Source organism: Thunnus thynnus, chromosome 6, assembly GCF_963924715.1.
Source record: "Thunnus thynnus chromosome 6, fThuThy2.1, whole genome shotgun sequence".
In the NCBI taxonomy this organism is placed as follows: Eukaryota; Metazoa; Chordata; class Actinopteri; order Scombriformes; family Scombridae; genus Thunnus; species Thunnus thynnus.
The window spans coordinates 26,630,451-26,647,716 of NC_089522.1; the positions used below are offsets into that span (position 1 = coordinate 26,630,451).

The window sequence follows — 17,266 nt, forward strand, 5'->3', positions numbered from 1 at the left end:
AGATAAGAAACATGTACTTAAATGTCCTGTTGAGGTACAATTTGTATTGGATGTTTCGCCTGTCATTCAAAAAGCTTCTTCAGTTTTAATTGGCAGTTGGGTATTTAACCTCTAAATGTTCATTCACACCTTGGGAGTGGTTAAAGTCACATCTGGGTCATCAGTTCACTCAGCTGTCATAAAATTTGCTGTAATCACATGAGTCACGGTGTGAATCGGTCTTTAAAGTGCCTGGGAGGATGTCAAGACCATAATGAAAGTGGTGTATTATCATGTGGACTGATGGGTGTTCCAGTTTGACCAAGATGGCCTCCTACACTCCGCCTTAAAACCACCAGTTTAATGATTCAACATCTCACATGATTGAGAATCTTAACAGACATCTTCATTGTAGAGATTCTCAATCTGTAGAGACTAAAAGGCAAAATAAAGTTAGTTGTATAGTTCAGTCCTGCTCCATCCAATAAAATGCATTTATTTATCTTACACAGGAAGATAATTTGTGGAAACCAGTAGTGATACATATGAATTTATTTAAAAGAATACTTACAAAGTGACAGCAAATGTGAATTATAACTACATACTCATTTTAAAATAGTTGAGTTTTATTCATAACACTCAAAAGTCCAACTGAAATTAGATTGCATGTTTTGTCTGCTACAGCACACATATCTGTTCTGTAAATCATGTCCTGAGACATTGAGAGGAAACTCAAAAGGGAGAAATGAGTACATTTCTGCATTAATTCACCAGAACAGTTATCTGTTTATGTGTAGGGAGAGCAAACGGTCACACTGAGCCTGATAGCATCCTGCTACTCAACATATAGAACCACAGACTGAACAACCCACATTATCTTTCCCGCTTAAGTCTCCTTATCTAACCTACAAACATGAACATATGTCTTGTCCTCCACTGTAGCTCGTTGAATGAGTCACCAGACAAACATTTACTGGTGAAAAAAACCCCCTTGCTAATGTCAGTTCGCAGGCTAGATTGCTAATTAGCTGCAGCCCATTAAACAGCATGTAAATGTAGGTGCAAATGTTATTTTGGTCCGTTTAGATGCTGGTGTGGTCCTTTTCTCTTCAGCATCACTGATAATAACACACTGCATACCCGTGACTTGTAGTTATGGCACAAATTTGTTTACTTTGTCCCTCCTCCTGCTGTAGCTCAGCCTGCCAGCTGCTGTTAATCGAACAGACACACCTCCAGCCGGATAATATAAAAAGGGGCATTTCTGATAGTTTCCCAAAGATCTTTTGTTTCTTCCTTTTTAATAATGAAAAACTATTAACAGTACCTTTGAAAAACACACTGACATTATGTTTGACTGCAAAAAGGAATGGCTAAATGTGATTTCTGTTGGACTTGAGTGTGTATAATGTACTCTGTGAGGTAATTATTGGTAGATAACAGTTGAGAAAGTGTTTTAAATGTTATAACAAATGTCTAACATCAAAATCTAGGCCATGGCCAGAGAAGAGGAGTGTTCTTGATGTAGTCCTGGAAGGCTGGGTCTGATCCCCATTTCTTCATGGCCTGCTTCTCCAGGATAGGGACGCCGCTGACGTAACGTAGCAAGAACCAAACGAAGAGAGGTGACGCCACGCTCAGGTACTGGTGACCCTGCATTACCGACGAAGCTGAGAGCCACAGACCCGACCACTGCAGGATCTCTCCAAAATAGTTTGGGTGTCTGCTGTAGGCCCAGAGCCCACTCTGGATGAACTTCCCCTGGAGGCAGAAAAGTAAATTGGGCGCTACAGTTGTTATACTCTGATGCAGTCTGGAGAAACAACTCATGAAGTCTGTTTAACTTACAGCATTATCTGGGTCACGCTTGAAAAGCAGTTTCTGCTGGTCAGCAATAGCCTCAGTAGCAAAGCCAAGGCCCCATACAGCCCAGCCAATGTAGTCCCTCGTTCCCAGAGGCACGTCTCGCTTCTCACTGTTTAGCATGAGGGTGGGCAGGAGGGTCATAAATACCCAGAGAGCTGAAAGAAACAGGGAAAAAATGACTGCCTTGATACTGCACGTACTAAATACAGTAAGCTTACTTTAACTCCAACATAACCAACAGCTCCTAGCTAGAATAAATGCATATAAAAAGCTTTAAACTAGACAATGATTTATACAGGACCCGCCCCCCCCCCTCCCTTCGAACAGTTGGTCAAGGACTATGGTAATGAGAATTTCAGCGAGGAAAGCGTTTACCTCACTTCCAATTACCTTGAATGGTCCAATATACAAAGAAAGTCCCTGGGCTGTCTCTGACATTGTTGAACCTGCGGTCATGGCCGTCCTTCAAGATCCGCATGAAGAGGAATGTCCCCAGCCTGCAGAAAGAACAAGGTTAACGTCCGTTCACATTAACCAAGGCATTATTCATTAACTTGCCTGTAAGGTTTTACATTCATTAGTTCCTCCTCTGACCTCGCCAGTGACCCTCCATGACTGGACTGATACAAAACTCTGTGGGTTTTAATGCAACAAGTAGATATACGAGGTATCTCTGCATGCATCTGCTGGAGTTTTATGTGACTGTGTTTCAGTGGTCTCGCTGGATGTATAATACTGAGGGGTCAATACTGCCAACTCACCTGAGTCCCCATGCTGTCACCAGCCCTGTCTGCACATTCTGACGGATATGCTTGGCTCCTCCCCAGATCCGACTCAGGTGGGCAAGTAGTATAAATGTGCCAGATCCTGGAGGAAAAAAAAAAAACAAGAGACGGTGATAAAACTGCAGACTCAGGGCGGTTGGGACATGGGCATGGCAGATGGCTCTACTTGTCACAGAGTAAGGCGTGTTCGATAAATCTTCTACCCGGGTAACTGCAGATGATTGGTTCCAAAGTTCAAGGGTAAAAACACAGCCACAGCGCACAGTGGAGCACCACAAGAGGACGTATAAGAAGCGCCAAGGTGATCCGTTTGCCAAATTTAAAAAGAAATCAGGTCAACGGTGTCGACAGGTAAGCTACGCTGTTCTACATGCAACAAATGATTTGAGAATTGACTTTATTTAGGTGTATTTAGATATTTGACCTAATTAATCAGAAATCTGTGACTTCCTCATTGGCTGCAGCTTTTTATGCTCAGAAGTTGCCACAAATGTTAAATAAAACTTGCTGAATGTTACAGAGATGGTGAAAGAATGAAAGCACGAAAAAATTAAGAATTAATTTGAGCACATACTAATTCTTATTTGATCAATATTGTTAACAGCTGTGTTAATTATGACATTACTTACTTTTTACTACTGTTTAGACTGTTTGAATTGGAGGTGAAATAGTTTTTTTTAGCAATGAAAAAGTGAGACCAGGTAGTGACAAAGATGCATTATGATTTGTTCGGTTACCAGCATACCAGTGTAATCAATATTGGGGTGTCACTTCTTGATTGGGCTCCCAAAAAGCCCCCTTTTTTCCTCTCCACGCCTCTGCTGACACGGGACCATTAAGTTAAAGCTTTAAGCTGATTGGATCAATATGCCGTTTGTTAAGCTGAAGGAGGAGCTCTGGGGCTGTTTCACAACAAATCTATTTTAGATAACACAGGTTTTATAATGATGACCCTTCAACCTGTAATCGCAGAGGCAAAAACACTTCTTTCTTTTTAAAATCAACAGCTCACTTACGGTTTAATTTGCTGACAAAGGCTTAAATGTGAATCGCTTTTCTGTCGAGTCGAGTTTACACCAATTAATTCAGCTGAATAACAAACCAGCCTGCAAAACTAGTCAGCACGTGGCAGCGAATCGAAATGATCGCCTGTTTTTTAGCTTTACCTGCCAAATCGTAGAACTTCTCTGTTTTGAAGGCTGCAGCCAGAGCCCAGCCGGCCCACTGGATGCTCAGGTCTGTGACGGCACATTTGGCGAGAGTGCTGCCCATGATCACGTCCTGCAGGCCGGAGAGCAGCTCAGGAATATGAAAGTTTGTCATAAGACCACTCCCCCAACACCCAAAGAAAAATAAACCGTCTGTTTAAAGTCCACCGCTGCCATACTACTGCTAGGAATGGCTTCACCGCAAGGGACGCTGGGTATTGTAGTTATTAGAGCAGCAGCAGACTAAGAGCAGCAGGGAGCCTTCGTTGGTCATTGAGAGGCAGTGATGGAAAGTTTCACAACCATAAATCCCAAATTTTTTCTAAAGCTCGCCCATCTTTTTAACTTTTCATCATTAAATTTGGACATTATATTGACTTTATTAAATTTTATTAATAATAAGAAATGTGCAGTTTGCTCCAAGATTTTTTAAAAGAGATTTGAATTAGATGTCTTACTTTTTTGTCAATTTATTTATCTATTTATTTATTGTTGTATTCTTCTTTCTTTATTATCATTATTTTATTACTTGACATTCCTCAACAATAACCAATGTCATCTGTATCAACATGGCCAGTGGAGGAATGTAACTAAGTACTTTTTTTAATTAAGTACTGGACTTTTATCACAATTATGAGGTACTTACTTACCATTACTGTTACTTCATATTCTAGCTATTCAGCCATCCATTTCAGAGAGATTATTTTATTCCATTACAGTTATCTGACAGCTATAGTTAGGCTGCTAGTTACTTAATACTAATTTTACATAATAATTTTACATATCACGCAGTCTTTTTGGTGCCAAATTTCCTCATTTTGTTACTATCCCTCCGCTGCAGCTGAACAGTAAAACACTGTCCGCCATGACACAAAGAGGGAATTTTTTACTAAAAAGACTGTAAATGAGGAAGATATTCACTTTATTTGACTAACTCAAATGGATGAAGCTTCATATTATCCTCGGACAAATCTTTAAATATATTTTTGCTTAAAACAAGGACTCTAGATTCACTTACATTGAAAGCACATTTGAAGGAGATCTTTTAATAGCCAGTATGAACAGGAGGAATGATTACAGTAAGAAACACCTCATTCAGTGTTCATTTAAGCACCTGACTGTTGTTCGAAGGCAGACTTGAAAAATTGTGAATCCGTCCTTTATGCACACATTTCTGATAACACTTACCAATTCTCAAGTTTTAAATGCTGGACTTTTACTTGTAATGGAGTATTTTTTACTGTGTAGTATTGCTACTTTCACTTTGCTCACTGAGGAGACCACAGAGACATTACTCTCATATTCGTCACTCTCCCAATTGTTGCGTCCTTATCTAATGTAATTAGATTTAAATCCTGTAATGACAAACCCAAATCCAGTCTGTGCAGTACAAGTGATATACACCATACAATAATAATACAATACTATGAAATATCCATAACAGAGTACCATGATTTGTAGCATATAATTTAAAAGTACAATAATAATAGTATAAGTTACGGTATAATAGTACTTATATGACATTATGCATTGCAATGTAGAGTTAGATATGTTGCCACCACTTATATTTCTACTCATATAGTAATAATAAAAATAATAGTAGAAATATATAATTGAGGATAAAGCACAGGTGTTTTTCAATCAGAATCATCTTTATTGGCCAACTATGTTGATACATACAAGGAATCTGACTCTGGTTTAGTGGCTCTCAATGTTCTTACACAAAAGAACAACACAACAAGCTTCAGATACAAAAGGACTGTCTGTCTGCATACAGGTGAAACTGTTTCTGTGGTCTGTAAACAGGAATCAAACAGTGCAAAGGTGTGAAAACTGGGCAGAGTGCATCATTAAAGCCGAACGCTGACTTATCTAATGATGTCCTTATGTAAAAATCACTATAGAGGCCAGAGAGGTTGGAGAGGATGGATCATTTTATTTAATTTTGTTAAGATAATAAAATATAATCAAAAATGTTGACATTACTTTCAGGAGGAAAGTATTTGTTCTTTAAATTCTTCAGAGCTGTACTTGACAGTCATGGTGTTACAGGCCAGAGTTTATAATGTACTCTTTCTTCTCTGTTTGCCTTCATCTCAGGAATAAACACAAAGACAGACAAAAAAAAATGGCAGACAGCGCTGGTCAAAAGGGCAACTCTGGCGTCTTTACTAAAAAAGTCCAAAGACAGCTGAGCAGAGGCAAAGAAAAGGTAATACTCTGCAAGTTCTTGTTTCCCAAATGACAGGAGAAGAAGATATAACCTTTTTATTGATGTTGCTTTGAGATATGTACTCTTATTTTTTTTCATTGTAGGTACTGCAAAAGCTGGGGAAGACCGTGGAGACCAGAGATGACCAGTTTGAACATTGTATCCAACAGTTTACTGACCAGCAGGTAATCATTCCCCTGCTTAATAAACAGAATAGAGTATGGCGTCACTTTTCTGTGTTTATTTGGACAGTAAAACAGATTTAAAGGTTTAAACAACTGAAAAAGATTTACAGTATATATATAGAAAAATTGCTTTCAGTTCAAAACAAACAATCCTCCAGTGCTGTTTCACCATGTGTGGGAATACTGTGATGATTTATTGAATACACTCAGTGAATCATCCTGAAAACCTTTCTGTCTGTTTGCAGACTGACGGGAACCGAATATTCAAGGATCTGAGGGCCTACATTAATGCAGTCAGAGGTGAAAAATCCTTTCGTGCTGCAGAACTGTAGATTGCGTGTGTTTCTTGTAGGTCTCAAATAGACACTTCTGCTTTTTTATAGACATGCGGGAAGCTTCAAGACGTCTTTCCCAGTCTTTGTTTGATGCTTATGAATCTGACTGGGTCGGAGAGGATGACTTAGGAGCCATTGTTGAGGTAAAAATCTAATAAGATAAGCCAGTATGAACCACTGCACATTTTTTCTTTTATAAGTGCAAAAGCTGGAAGATTCATACACTGCCAGGGGACCAAAAAACCCCTTTCTTCTCCTCTCTTCATACATAATTAATGCAATATTTGTGCTGCGCCTTTTAATAAGGGGGAGGACCTCTTGTGGAATGACTACGAGGTGAAGCTATTAGACCAGGCCGCACGAACCATGGAGTCATATGTGAGCCAATTCCCAGATGTCAGGGTAAGTTAAGAGACACTTAAGTGTGCAAACAAACAGAAGCGAACACACAGACAGACAAAAGGCCCGAGAGCAAACACGTAGAAAACCAACAAAGGCGTGCATGCAGTTCTCCCACACACACACACACTATCACTATCACACAGATAATGCATCCGGATCTTCTGCCTTTTCCGATCTGTAGGAGAAAGTTGCCAAGAGGGGAAGAAAGCTGGTCGACTACGACTCTGCCCGTCACCACCTGGAGGCACTGCAGACTGCTAAGAAGAAGGATGATGTCAAGATAAACAAGGTCATGAAAAAAATGATTCATTTCACTGTGTATTTAAACCTTCATTTCTTCAAAAATATACATGAAAATGAATTCCTTTCACTTGCTTGCAGGCAGAGGAAGAGCTGAACGCTGCCAAAAGTGTTTATGAAGACATCAACAACGAGCTAAAAGACGAGCTCCCTGCACTCAGTGACAGGTCTGATAGAATAGTTTCTGTTAACATATGATAAGTGTGGATATACTCATTTCTAATGTTTTGTTTTGATGTTTTTCTTTTTTTTTTAGCCGCATCGGATGCTATGTGTCGGTCTTCTCAGCCGTATCAAATGTACGAGACATCTTCTATAAGGAAATGAGCAAGGTATGTTTTGCTCTTAGTTGGCTGAGCAACTAAATTCAGTTGGCACACAGCACTCAATTTTAAAAAGTGTGTTTTCTCCTTTTTTTTCTAGCTCAACCTTGATCTACACAATGTGATGAAGGAGCTGCAGGCCCAGCATCCAGACAAAGTGTTTACTTTGAAAGGGCTGCAACGGTTAGTTTCTTCTTTTTAGCTTTGAGTTTTGAAGTCATTTTATTTTAATGCCTGGCAATTTAAAAGACATAGTTTGCCGCAAAATTATGTCATTTACTCATGACGGTTAAAGCTCCACTAAATTTCACAGATTACCTCCCACAGTCTCTTCTCAGCCCTCTCCCAAACTACTGATGTTAACACGTTGTTTTTTTCCAACTCTTAAAGGCATTTAATGTTGATATTCCAAATGTTTTGCAGCGGAACAGTTGCACTGTGGCTCCAAAGCTCCAATATTTACTTCATAATTTGTTATATTTTTCCCCATTCGCAATGCTTTGGTTTCTGTACACACACAGCACTGAGCTGAGTCCTCTGATAAATTGCATACCGGTGAACTTGCTTCTATCCCGGGTTGAATTATTCTTTTTATAAGCTCATGTCTGTATTTGGGAAGAGAAGCTAAACATCCAAATCATTGCTTTTCATCTGATATTACTCTCGCTAAATATTTCAGGTATGGCTCCCTGAAGAGACGAACTCTGTCACCTAGGCAATGGAGGACCAGCTTCTCTGAGTTTCACAGGAGCCTCAGTCCTAAAACTGGGAGATTTAGTTTTAAGTCCCCGGACAAACCTCGCCATAGTTCACTGCCCAGAGGGAGCAGCTTCCATGCAGTCTCCCCAAAATCCATGTCCAGGGATCTGGACGCAGAATCCAGTCGAAGCGATCCTGCTGCACAAGATGACAGCGCAGCGGGGGCGGCTGGAAATGAGCTGAAGCCAGACACAGACAGCAATCAGGTGGAGGGGGAAAAGGGCCTGAAAGAAGAAGAGTCTGAGCCAAAGCCTCCTGCAGAATCTGATAATAAGAGTGCTGAGAAAGCTCCACCGAGTTATAGCAGCTCTGAACTGAACAACTCCTGTGATTCAGAGAGCTTGGAGCTCCAGCTGTCTGCAGCAGACAACAACCCGCTGCACATTGAAGAAGGGGACGACAGCTCAGTAACACTCAGCACTCCTAAACCAAGCAGACTGAAGAACGGTGAAGTTTCTGGGTTTAACCCTGACGCTCAGAAGGTTTGTCTTTTGATTGGCACAAAGATGAGATGTGGTGATCTGCAGTGCAGGCCTCCTCTATGCATTGTTTTGTGTCATGACTCTTTTTTGTGCCCTCTCTAGGATGCTTCTGCAGAAAAACATGACTCAAAAAGCACAGAGGTTTAAAGTTCTTACACTTTTTGCACAGGTTTGTGCAATTTTAATGCATATAATCCATCACATAATATAATTCATCTTGTTCCATTGATTCTTAATTGATGTTTTTCATGCATCTGCGTCTGCCCTATGTTGTTTTGAACAGGATAGCCCTGAAGAGATTGAAGCCGACAGCTGCAAAAGAGAAAAAAAATCTGGAGACAGCCGCACTCAAGTATCCAACTGTGGCGTCAGAGCTTCACAGATACATGTTGCGTGTTGACTTGTTGCTGTTAGTTTGTTTTTTTTAATGTATCTTTTATTAGAATTAGTTGCACACACAGTATACATTATGGGCAAAACTTAATTTCATCTTTCATCTGTTTTATCTGTTTCATCTTAATTATCCTTTCAAATATGGATACATTACGGCAGGGTGATTATCCCACTCATTGCATCATATTCTGCACTAAGCAGGTACATATCAGAGTACTTATCTTATGAGCTGAATACTTGTTAACACACTACTAGGTTTACATTATTCAAACACTTACTGATTACAGCATAGTCACTGTATGCAGATGTATTGTGCTGTGGTGTCAGTTTCATAAGGAACTAAGCTACGTTTCACTGTCACGTTGCCATTTTAACCAGTTGATAGCAGGGATTTACTTAAGATTAATTATTTTTTAAAAACTTCTGTTGCCATTTTAGCTTGAAATAAATGTATATTTGATCACTTTTACTCACAACATTGGAATCTATGAACTAGCTGCACACTAGGAAGATAAATCCACATGTAACTTTCTTTCTATCTTTTTTGAATCATGTTTATACTAAAGCTTTTTCTATTTTTTCTATTTGAATTAATGATTGATACGCATATATAAGGTTAATATATACATATATGTAGGAATTATTGTGAAATATGTTCAGTTAAATAATAAAAATGCATTAAATTTCAAACTTGTCAACAGCTGTGGTTGCTGCTCTGCTCACTGAGATTCAAAATGAGAAACGAGGTCTCACTCAGCCCGGATTCCACTGCTCTAAAAATGTCAACAACATAACTTGCATTACTGGACAAGCTGGGAGTTATGGCTTTTTGCAACGAGTATCCATCATTTTAAATACTCTGAGGTTTATTTGGACTAAACTCTAAACAAGACTGAGCGTAATATCAAATTCCAGAGCTAAAATGTCAGGAATAGTCTGGCTAAGAGAGGTTAGCCTCTACTGGATCAATATGTTAAAACATAATGTATGTTTTTATTTATGCTTCATTTGTTATAAAAGAAATACAACAGGTGTGAGCTTCCTGAAATTCGGTGTGGTCAACTGACCCGAATATCTCTCACTTCTTGAGTTGTAACAACACAAATGTTTATTATGGTACTACTCTGCTGCTTCCTCAGATTACGTGGGTGACAGTGAAACACCTGCTTCTCTGTGAAATGTGAAGTCAACTGACTAAGCCGACTAACAACAACCACAGAGTAGAAAAAATATCAAATGACAGCTATGAAGCTCATTTCTGCTTTGTAGTTTTAAGCAAATTTGAATCAGTGAACCCTTTCAAAAACCCTTTCTTTTAACTGTCAAGACATCCGGATGTTTATTGTTCTGTGACATGAGCTCTGTATTACTTGTCACACAGTTAGTTTAAAGCCAACAACAGAGAGTGGGCGGACTGGAGGATGTTTTTTTTTTGTTCACAAAAACAGAAGAGAAGGAGCATTGCTTTTATGACTGGGCAATGTCAGTATACAGTATAACCATGCATCATCTTCTTGCTGTGTTTTTGGAATGATGCCTAACTTTATTATCTGGCATCACTGCCAGGCAAGTGTCTGCAGACTTCCTCCAGTATGGTGGACATACATCATCGCACATACACTTGGTTTTTTTTTTTTTTTTACACACAAAGATCAGTTGATTTGTCATCAGCCTGTGAAAACACGTTTGGCTTTCAAGGGAGCTTCATAAACTCTGAGAGTATAACCCTGATGGTGTCATTAGAGATATCATCTCTGCTTGAGTGTGGAGTATGAAAGATGTTTTGTTTTAATTTTGGGACCCAAAAAAGGCCTCTTGTTCTGACCTGAAATGACTGCACTGTGCTGCACATTTCTCAACAGCATTGTTAACAATAGGACTAAACACATATTTTTTTGCATTTTTTGTGGCTGAATCCAAATGGAAAAGGTACTTTACTGTCTCTAGCAACACTTAAATGCTGTGATATGATTGGATTAAAGTTTACAATAGTGTCTCCATCACCTGCTTTTGTTCAATTATCAGCTGATAGAGATTTAACAACATATCTGCCACCTCTGATGCCACCTGTGCTCCATTTCTATGTGTTTCTCTGCTCTTGTTGCCATGTAACAAGTAGCACACAGACACAGCCACATAGGCTTTTTTCACAGCAGACAGTTTGTCATAGTGGTAAAAGCACTAAATTTACAATGACAAACATTACATTGATAGTGTCCCTGTATTTTCAAGTCTGTCTTAAAATTACAGTCAGGTGCCCAAATGAACAATGACGAATTTTGTTTTTGCATAACACACTTTCAATGTAAGTGATCCTCCTTTAGTGCAAAAATGTATTTAAAGTTTATTTTAAGCTAATATGAAGCTTCAGTCATCCAAATTAGTCATATCAAGTCAATATCTTTCAAAGTTACTGTCTTTTTAGTGCCAAATTCCCTCTTTTTTTTGTCACAATCAGTCAACAAACATCCTACTGAGGTAACCCCCTCCACTCAAGAATGTGTTTACTTCACTTGGATGTTTGTGCTTCACTGTGCAGTGTTTGACATTTAAAGGCTGTTTTCACACTCATCTGCTGAAAGTGGAAAGTTCCTCTGTGCTCACTGAAAATCAGATTTGAAAAGGTGAACCCACAAGCATAATTTGTGACCTCGCAACTACTTTGGAAGCAAACTGTGGTCCAATAATCAACCTACACCGGTGTGATGTGAAATCTTTAAGCCTCCACAGTGCACAAACACTGAGAATGGACATCTTGTGTTCAGTAGTTCAACTTCTGAAATAAAACATATTTGCATGTTTATTGATTGGGGGAATTTTTTTAATGAGGGATCATATCAGACACACCTTATTGTTTCAAACAGAGTATTTTTTATGTCTTAATACATATGGATTAAGGATTGAAGGATTCTCATGAGGTAATTTAACTTTTTTCGGTGGAAAAATACAAGACACAAACAATAATTCAAAGCAGAGTAGTATTTGTATACATCTTATAACAAACCTGAAGGGGATCTTTTAAAAAAAACCCAAAAAACAAAGATTTCCTAGTAAAGTAGTGGAAAGTTTTTCTCCACAATCCACATTTTTTGACTCGGAAGTGATTCATCTTGGTTTATAGACGATCTTCGACGCGCGCGGAGAAGACCGAGAGGAAAGGGAGGGGCGGAAATCGAGAGCGTGCGCCGCATGACTCACGAGCGCTGAGAGAAAAAAGTATAACTGCTTACCGTATTTCAGCGACGCAGTTTCAGACGCCTTTTTTTTAAACAGAGTCAGTCAGCGTCTAAAAGTCAAACTTCAGGCAGCTTTTAGACACAAGTGTGCGTTTCTTTTCTCCACCGTCAAAGTTCAGTTTGTGAGCACGTTTGATTCGTTGGTTTGTGACGCGCTCGGCTGCGCCCAGGTAAGCTCCCTCCACAGCTGTGATGTCTTGATTGTTCAATGTGCTTTTTTTTTTTTCTTCTTTCATTTCAAATCGCGGATACGTTACCTGAAAATGTAGGTCACATGTGGAGTTTGTCTCCGGGTTAGTTTGTGTCAAAGCAAGCTAAGTTCATGAAGGGTGAAGATGTGTTTGTCTTCCCTTAAAAGGTCAGAAGTTTACTTTTTAAGGAGACAAAGAAAGAAACAGCTGATCAGTGAAGTTTGATGTCGGGTGATAATGGAGGAAAACCTGTTGAACGGCCGGCATTTTCCATTTTTAGTAAAATGTCTAACATGCAGGCCTACTTGAACGTGATTTAGAAGTTTGCGGAAATGTCAACAATATGTGGTTGTTTCTTGGTTTTCACAACGCTGCGTGTTTCTTACAGGTAGCCACAGAGTTATCCAGCTAGTAACTAACCATGAATGGTAAGTTCCCCTTTCTTCTTCACTTCAATTACGTTTTTATTTTGTATCATTGCAAATGTCTCCTTTCCAGTGGTGCAAAGTAACTAAATACATTTACTCACGTGCTGCACTTAAGTCCAGTTTTTAGGCGCTTTACTATTTCCATTTGGTGCTTATTCATACTTCCACTCCACCACATTTCAGAGGGAGATATTGTACTTTCTACTAGGGCTGGGCAGTATATCTTAATTATATTGATATGGTGATATGAGACTAGATATGGTCTTAGATTTTGGATATTGTAATGTGATATAGGTGTTGTCTTTTCCTGGTTTTAAAGGCTGCATGACTGTAAAGTAATGTAATTTTCTGGACTTATCAGACTGTTCTAGCTGTTCTATTATTTGCCTTTACAGACTTAGTCATTATATCAACATCAATGATGATCATTTATCAAAAATCTCGTTGTGTATTGTTTCATCCCGATATTTGATTTTGCCCATATCGCCCAGCCCTACTTCCTACTCCACTACGTTTATCTGACAGCTTTAGTTACTTTTCAGATGAAGATTTGACACAATGGATAATATAACAAGCTTTTAAAATACACATTGTTAAAGATGAAACCAGTGGTTTCCAACCTTTTGTGGCTTTTGACGTCTTACTAAAAGCAGTGTGTCGTCGGAGTCACATTTCAGATGTCTATGAGTTGTTAACAGCTCCACCAAATAGTGATTTTTCCCTCTAAACTTCTCACATAGTTTCATTTAATAAATGTACAAATGATCCAATATTTCACCAAAAATCAAAGATTAGAGGAAAAAGTCCAAAAAACTGAAAACAGATTTGTGTATCAGAACCCATTAATCATCTCACGACCCCTCATATTTATCTGGTGACGGTTTAGAGGGGCCCGACCCCTAGGTTGGGAACCACTGGACTAAACTAGCGAACTGTATATAAAGTAGTTCAAGAGTTAAATGCTGCTCACACACTGATGCTTCAATATTAAATATCTAATGATGTCATATACAGTAATATATCAGCTGCTGATAAGTAGGATTCATCATGCAGGACTTTTACTTGTAATGTTGTATTTTTACTTTGCTATATTGGTACTTTTACTTGCAGTAAATGATCTGAATACTTCTTCCACCACTGCTTCTTTCACACTTGATTTTTTTGATTATTAAAAAAAAATAACCAGCTTGTGCACAACGTGTTCTCTGATTAAATCATTGCATCACAGGGTATTCAGACATAAATAAGAAGTTGACAGGTTTGTTTCAGTCCCAGCCCTTAATAATCTGATTTACTGTGTCACAACACTTAATATTGCCCTCCGCAGCCAGACCAGCAGCTATGCACAGTTACACAAGTCGAAGATAGAGCCATGGGACATTTTTAACATGCTTTTTTATCTTTCGGCTCCAGATACGGCGCCTTTAACAACAATCTCCCCAGGCATAAACACAACAGAGGGTAAGTACGCTGTGGTTTTTTTTTTTTTTAGATCTCTTTCTGAATGTACTGAATTGGTTTTGAAAAGCTGAATCGTAGCCAAGTATTCTGATATCATGACCTTATAGTTTGTGCTGTTTTATCAACACATTGTATTGCTTGTTGTTTTTCTTTCAGCATTAGATATGGAGCCTTTAACATCACTTCCCACACAAGCAGCCACCACTATGATTCAGGGTAACTTATACACTTTTTTTATGTTTTCTATTACTGGTGTAAAAAAAACAAACAAAAAAAAACAGTCTCTGCCTGGATTCATCTGAGACGTCCACTCACCAGTGAGGCACTTCCTCTCAGTTATAACCTTGTTTTAATGTTTGTTTCTCAGTGGTAACAACAGCAGTCCCCTCAAGTACAGACTCTGCAGTTATTGCAGGTAACACTTTATTCTGATCTATTTGTTGTCCCACTGTGCAGTTATGTCTCTTTTTTCTTAAATTATGCCTTTTTTTTTTTTCTCCAGTGGTTATTGTTCTCATTCTGCTGACGGTGGCTGCTTTGGGCGCCCTGCTTTACCGGTATCTCTGCCATAACAAGGGAGACTACAGGACAACGGGGGAACTGGCTCCAGGAGAGGACCCCGATGAGGAGTTTAATAACCAGGCTGTGAGCGAAAAGAAGGAATACTTCATATGAACCTGGTGGATGTGGGGACTTAAGGAAGGAAGGAAAAAAAAATGTCTGTTGAAGAGTGAAAAAGTAATGTTTTTTTTCACTATCTACTTGCTGCACACTGGTCAGAGAAAACACCTTGAGATTTTTATATTCTTAAAAAACACACAGAGAGATGCAAAAGTAAAACCAAAGAAGAGATTATTAATGGGGAAAAGTGTATATTGATGGATGTGGAGCAGGTGACGAGCAACAGGTGTGCACAGATTAGCAGAGTTAGGCATGAAAACAGGTGGTGGGATTTGAAAATGTCAAAGTCGCTCGGATCAGTGAATACTCCGGTAGCAATAAAATGTAAGACTAGATCATCCGCTACACTATTTATCAGCAATGTTTGTTTATCTCTTCAAGTATCTGCACTATGTTGTTTTATTCAGAGATACTGTATTTCTCAGTGCTTTTTTTTTTTTTTTTTTCTCCCTCTCACGCACCTTCTATAAGATGTTCTGGTGCTGTTTGGGGCAGTTACTTTTTTTTTTTATTGATTTTAAAAATGATAGTTTTTCTATTCTTTTTATAAGCTTGCCAGAAAATATCTTGTTTTTCTGAGTCCCAGACAGCTAAACTTTGTGTTTGTATTTGATGAATATTGTACCTGGCTTTGTTTTTGTATAGTTCCAGACATGGTTACTAATGACTTCCTTGTTTGAGATAAATATGGAAGGCAATAAAACTTGTTTTCAGACTGCTGTCACTATACATTGTGCGTCGCTGCCCACAATTTGACTTTGAATAGACAAAGAGAACACGCTGTACGTTACACTGAGTCGCCAGCTTGGTAAATACAGAGGTACACCCAATATAATCCCATACAAAAACTCACAATTATGAAGCTTAAGTTTTTTAAGCTGATATAAATTCAGGTGGACAAAATATGAACACCTCTCAGTATTATTAATCCTAATACAACACACCACACCTGCAAAATGATTAGCATAGATGTGAGTCAAATCCTCTCTGACAATGTCAACAAGAACTGAATATAATGAGGCTTATAAAAGGTGTGCTTTATTGTGAGCTGTTGGATTAAACAGCAACAGATGTGTGTAGGTGGACACGAGTAACTGGCAACTGAGTGTCAGCTAGGTCGGGGGGAAAAAAAAAAAACATCCATATTTTTGACTCAATACCTTTTATATCAAAGTGGAAAAAAATTTAGGTGTGACTGTTGGTTTGTTCGTACAGGTTACAGACTAAAATTACAACAAATCTTTAGGGATGTTAATATGAAGGCCAAGTAAGTGGAAGTCATCATCATCATCTTACTCACCTTGAACAATGAAATACCTGTGATGCAATCTGACCGTGAAAAGACAACATATAAGCTAAAAATCACAACATATCTGCCCCCGTTTTTTTTAATACATCATACATATGAATAAAATTAAACAAACTCGCAGCTTTTCAAATTTCCAAAATAACCTTTATTCTAAACTTACATTTTAAATTTTAAGTTTAGTATAAAAAAGTTAAGTGCACCTAAGTTCTTTTTTTTTTTTTCAAAGTATTCCATCTTTGACATGTCTCAGCAAACTGTAGTGACGCTCGTCTCCTTTAGTAATCTTAAAAGATAGAATGTGTACCAAAGTCCATCACATCACTTTAGTACATACATCTATTTTACAAAATATTGTAAAGAGAATCCCTGAACTATAAATGTCCATAATCCTTCAACAAAGAGTAATCCTTTTGCTGGCTGTGGTTGGCATAGCATCTACTGGTCAGCTGTAGTTTACAGTACTTCATATTGCTGGGACAAAGCCACCATTATGCTGCTTTACAAACACAATCAGAGCAGAGATGGAAGGAAAAAAAAAAAGAAAATATTTTTGTTTTAATCAAAATTTTTTTAAAAAAGTTTTAATAGCTGTGGCTTCTTCCCCAGGAGCGTTGCGTGGAATGATGGCACAATAAATGCGCGGTCTGGTAGAGTAGCTTTTCATACGCGCTGCTTGAGAGGAGATTCATCCAATGAATGAAGCAGGTTTCCCAGACAGCTGGTCTTTCTGA

General features: G+C 38.5%; 3 protein-coding genes across 7 annotated transcripts; 2 read left to right on the top strand and 1 right to left on the bottom strand.

Annotated features, from left to right (window-relative positions):
• Positions 1–515: 515 nt before the first annotated feature.
• Positions 516–4,191, bottom strand: si:ch211-210c8.6 (uncharacterized). Its single transcript, XM_067593074.1, has 5 exons — positions 3,797–4,191; positions 2,607–2,712; positions 2,236–2,342; positions 1,828–2,000; positions 516–1,740 (listed from the first exon to the last, which is right to left on the bottom strand). Exons 1-5 carry the CDS (start codon positions 3,951–3,953, stop codon positions 1,462–1,464), a joined length of 822 nt encoding a protein of 273 aa, XP_067449175.1. The 5' UTR covers positions 3,954–4,191; the 3' UTR covers positions 516–1,461.
• Positions 2,752–9,929, top strand: bin2a (bridging integrator 2a). Of its 3 annotated transcripts, none has more exons than XM_067593073.1 (13): positions 2,752–2,981; positions 5,939–6,050; positions 6,155–6,235; positions 6,481–6,535; positions 6,619–6,713; positions 6,877–6,972; positions 7,154–7,261; positions 7,354–7,439; positions 7,529–7,604; positions 7,696–7,778; positions 8,275–8,836; positions 8,939–9,009; positions 9,125–9,929. In XM_067593073.1, the coding sequence occupies exons 2-12, from the start codon at positions 5,967–5,969 to the stop codon at positions 8,981–8,983; spliced, it is 1,371 nt and encodes a 456-aa protein (XP_067449174.1). In that variant the 5' UTR covers positions 2,752–2,981; positions 5,939–5,966; the 3' UTR covers positions 8,984–9,009; positions 9,125–9,929. The 3 variants fall into 3 exon arrangements, with proteins under 3 accessions (XP_067449174.1, XP_067449172.1, XP_067449173.1); XM_067593071.1 differs by having other exon boundaries at positions 2,753–2,981; positions 8,939–9,005; positions 9,120–9,929; XM_067593072.1 differs by lacking the exon at positions 2,752–2,981 and adding an exon at positions 3,839–3,944 and having other exon boundaries at positions 8,939–9,005; positions 9,120–9,929.
• A 2,442-nt stretch (positions 9,930–12,371) lies between these two features.
• LOC137184940 (small cell adhesion glycoprotein-like) lies at positions 12,372–15,955 on the top strand. 3 transcript variants are annotated; one of them, XM_067593077.1, is made up of 6 exons: positions 12,372–12,635; positions 13,045–13,084; positions 14,498–14,545; positions 14,702–14,761; positions 14,913–14,960; positions 15,048–15,955. In XM_067593077.1, the coding sequence occupies exons 2-6, from the start codon at positions 13,078–13,080 to the stop codon at positions 15,218–15,220; spliced, it is 336 nt and encodes a 111-aa protein (XP_067449178.1). In that variant the 5' UTR covers positions 12,372–12,635; positions 13,045–13,077; the 3' UTR covers positions 15,221–15,955. The 3 variants fall into 3 exon arrangements, with proteins under 3 accessions (XP_067449178.1, XP_067449179.1, XP_067449180.1); XM_067593078.1 differs by lacking the exon at positions 12,372–12,635 and adding an exon at positions 12,707–12,823; XM_067593079.1 differs by lacking the exon at positions 12,372–12,635 and adding an exon at positions 12,707–12,730.
• Positions 15,956–17,266: the final 1,311 nt, after the last annotated feature.

Excerpts from the sequence above, each read along its gene's own strand:
- si:ch211-210c8.6 (XM_067593074.1), bottom strand. The coding sequence starts at position 3,953 with ATGACAAACTTTCATATTCCTGAGCTGCTCTCCGGCCTGCAGGACGTG. Across the intron at positions 2,713-3,796 it reads GAAGTTCTACGATTTGGCAG|GATCTGGCACATTTATACTA; the intron begins GTAAAGCTAAAA and ends TTTTTCCTCCAG. Across the intron at positions 1,741-1,827 it reads AGCGTGACCCAGATAATGCT|GGGAAGTTCATCCAGAGTGG; the intron begins GTAAGTTAAACA and ends TTCTGCCTCCAG.
- bin2a (XM_067593073.1), top strand. The coding sequence starts at position 5,967 with ATGGCAGACAGCGCTGGTCAAAAGGGCAACTCTGGCGTCTTTACTAAA. Across the intron at positions 7,262-7,353 it reads ATGATGTCAAGATAAACAAG|GCAGAGGAAGAGCTGAACGC; the intron begins GTCATGAAAAAA and ends ACTTGCTTGCAG. Across the intron at positions 8,837-8,938 it reads TTAACCCTGACGCTCAGAAG|GATGCTTCTGCAGAAAAACA; the intron begins GTTTGTCTTTTG and ends TGCCCTCTCTAG.
- LOC137184940 (XM_067593077.1), top strand. Across the intron at positions 14,546-14,701 it reads AGGCATAAACACAACAGAGG|CATTAGATATGGAGCCTTTA; the intron begins GTAAGTACGCTG and ends TTTTTCTTTCAG. Across the intron at positions 14,961-15,047 it reads AGACTCTGCAGTTATTGCAG|TGGTTATTGTTCTCATTCTG; the intron begins GTAACACTTTAT and ends TTTTTTCTCCAG.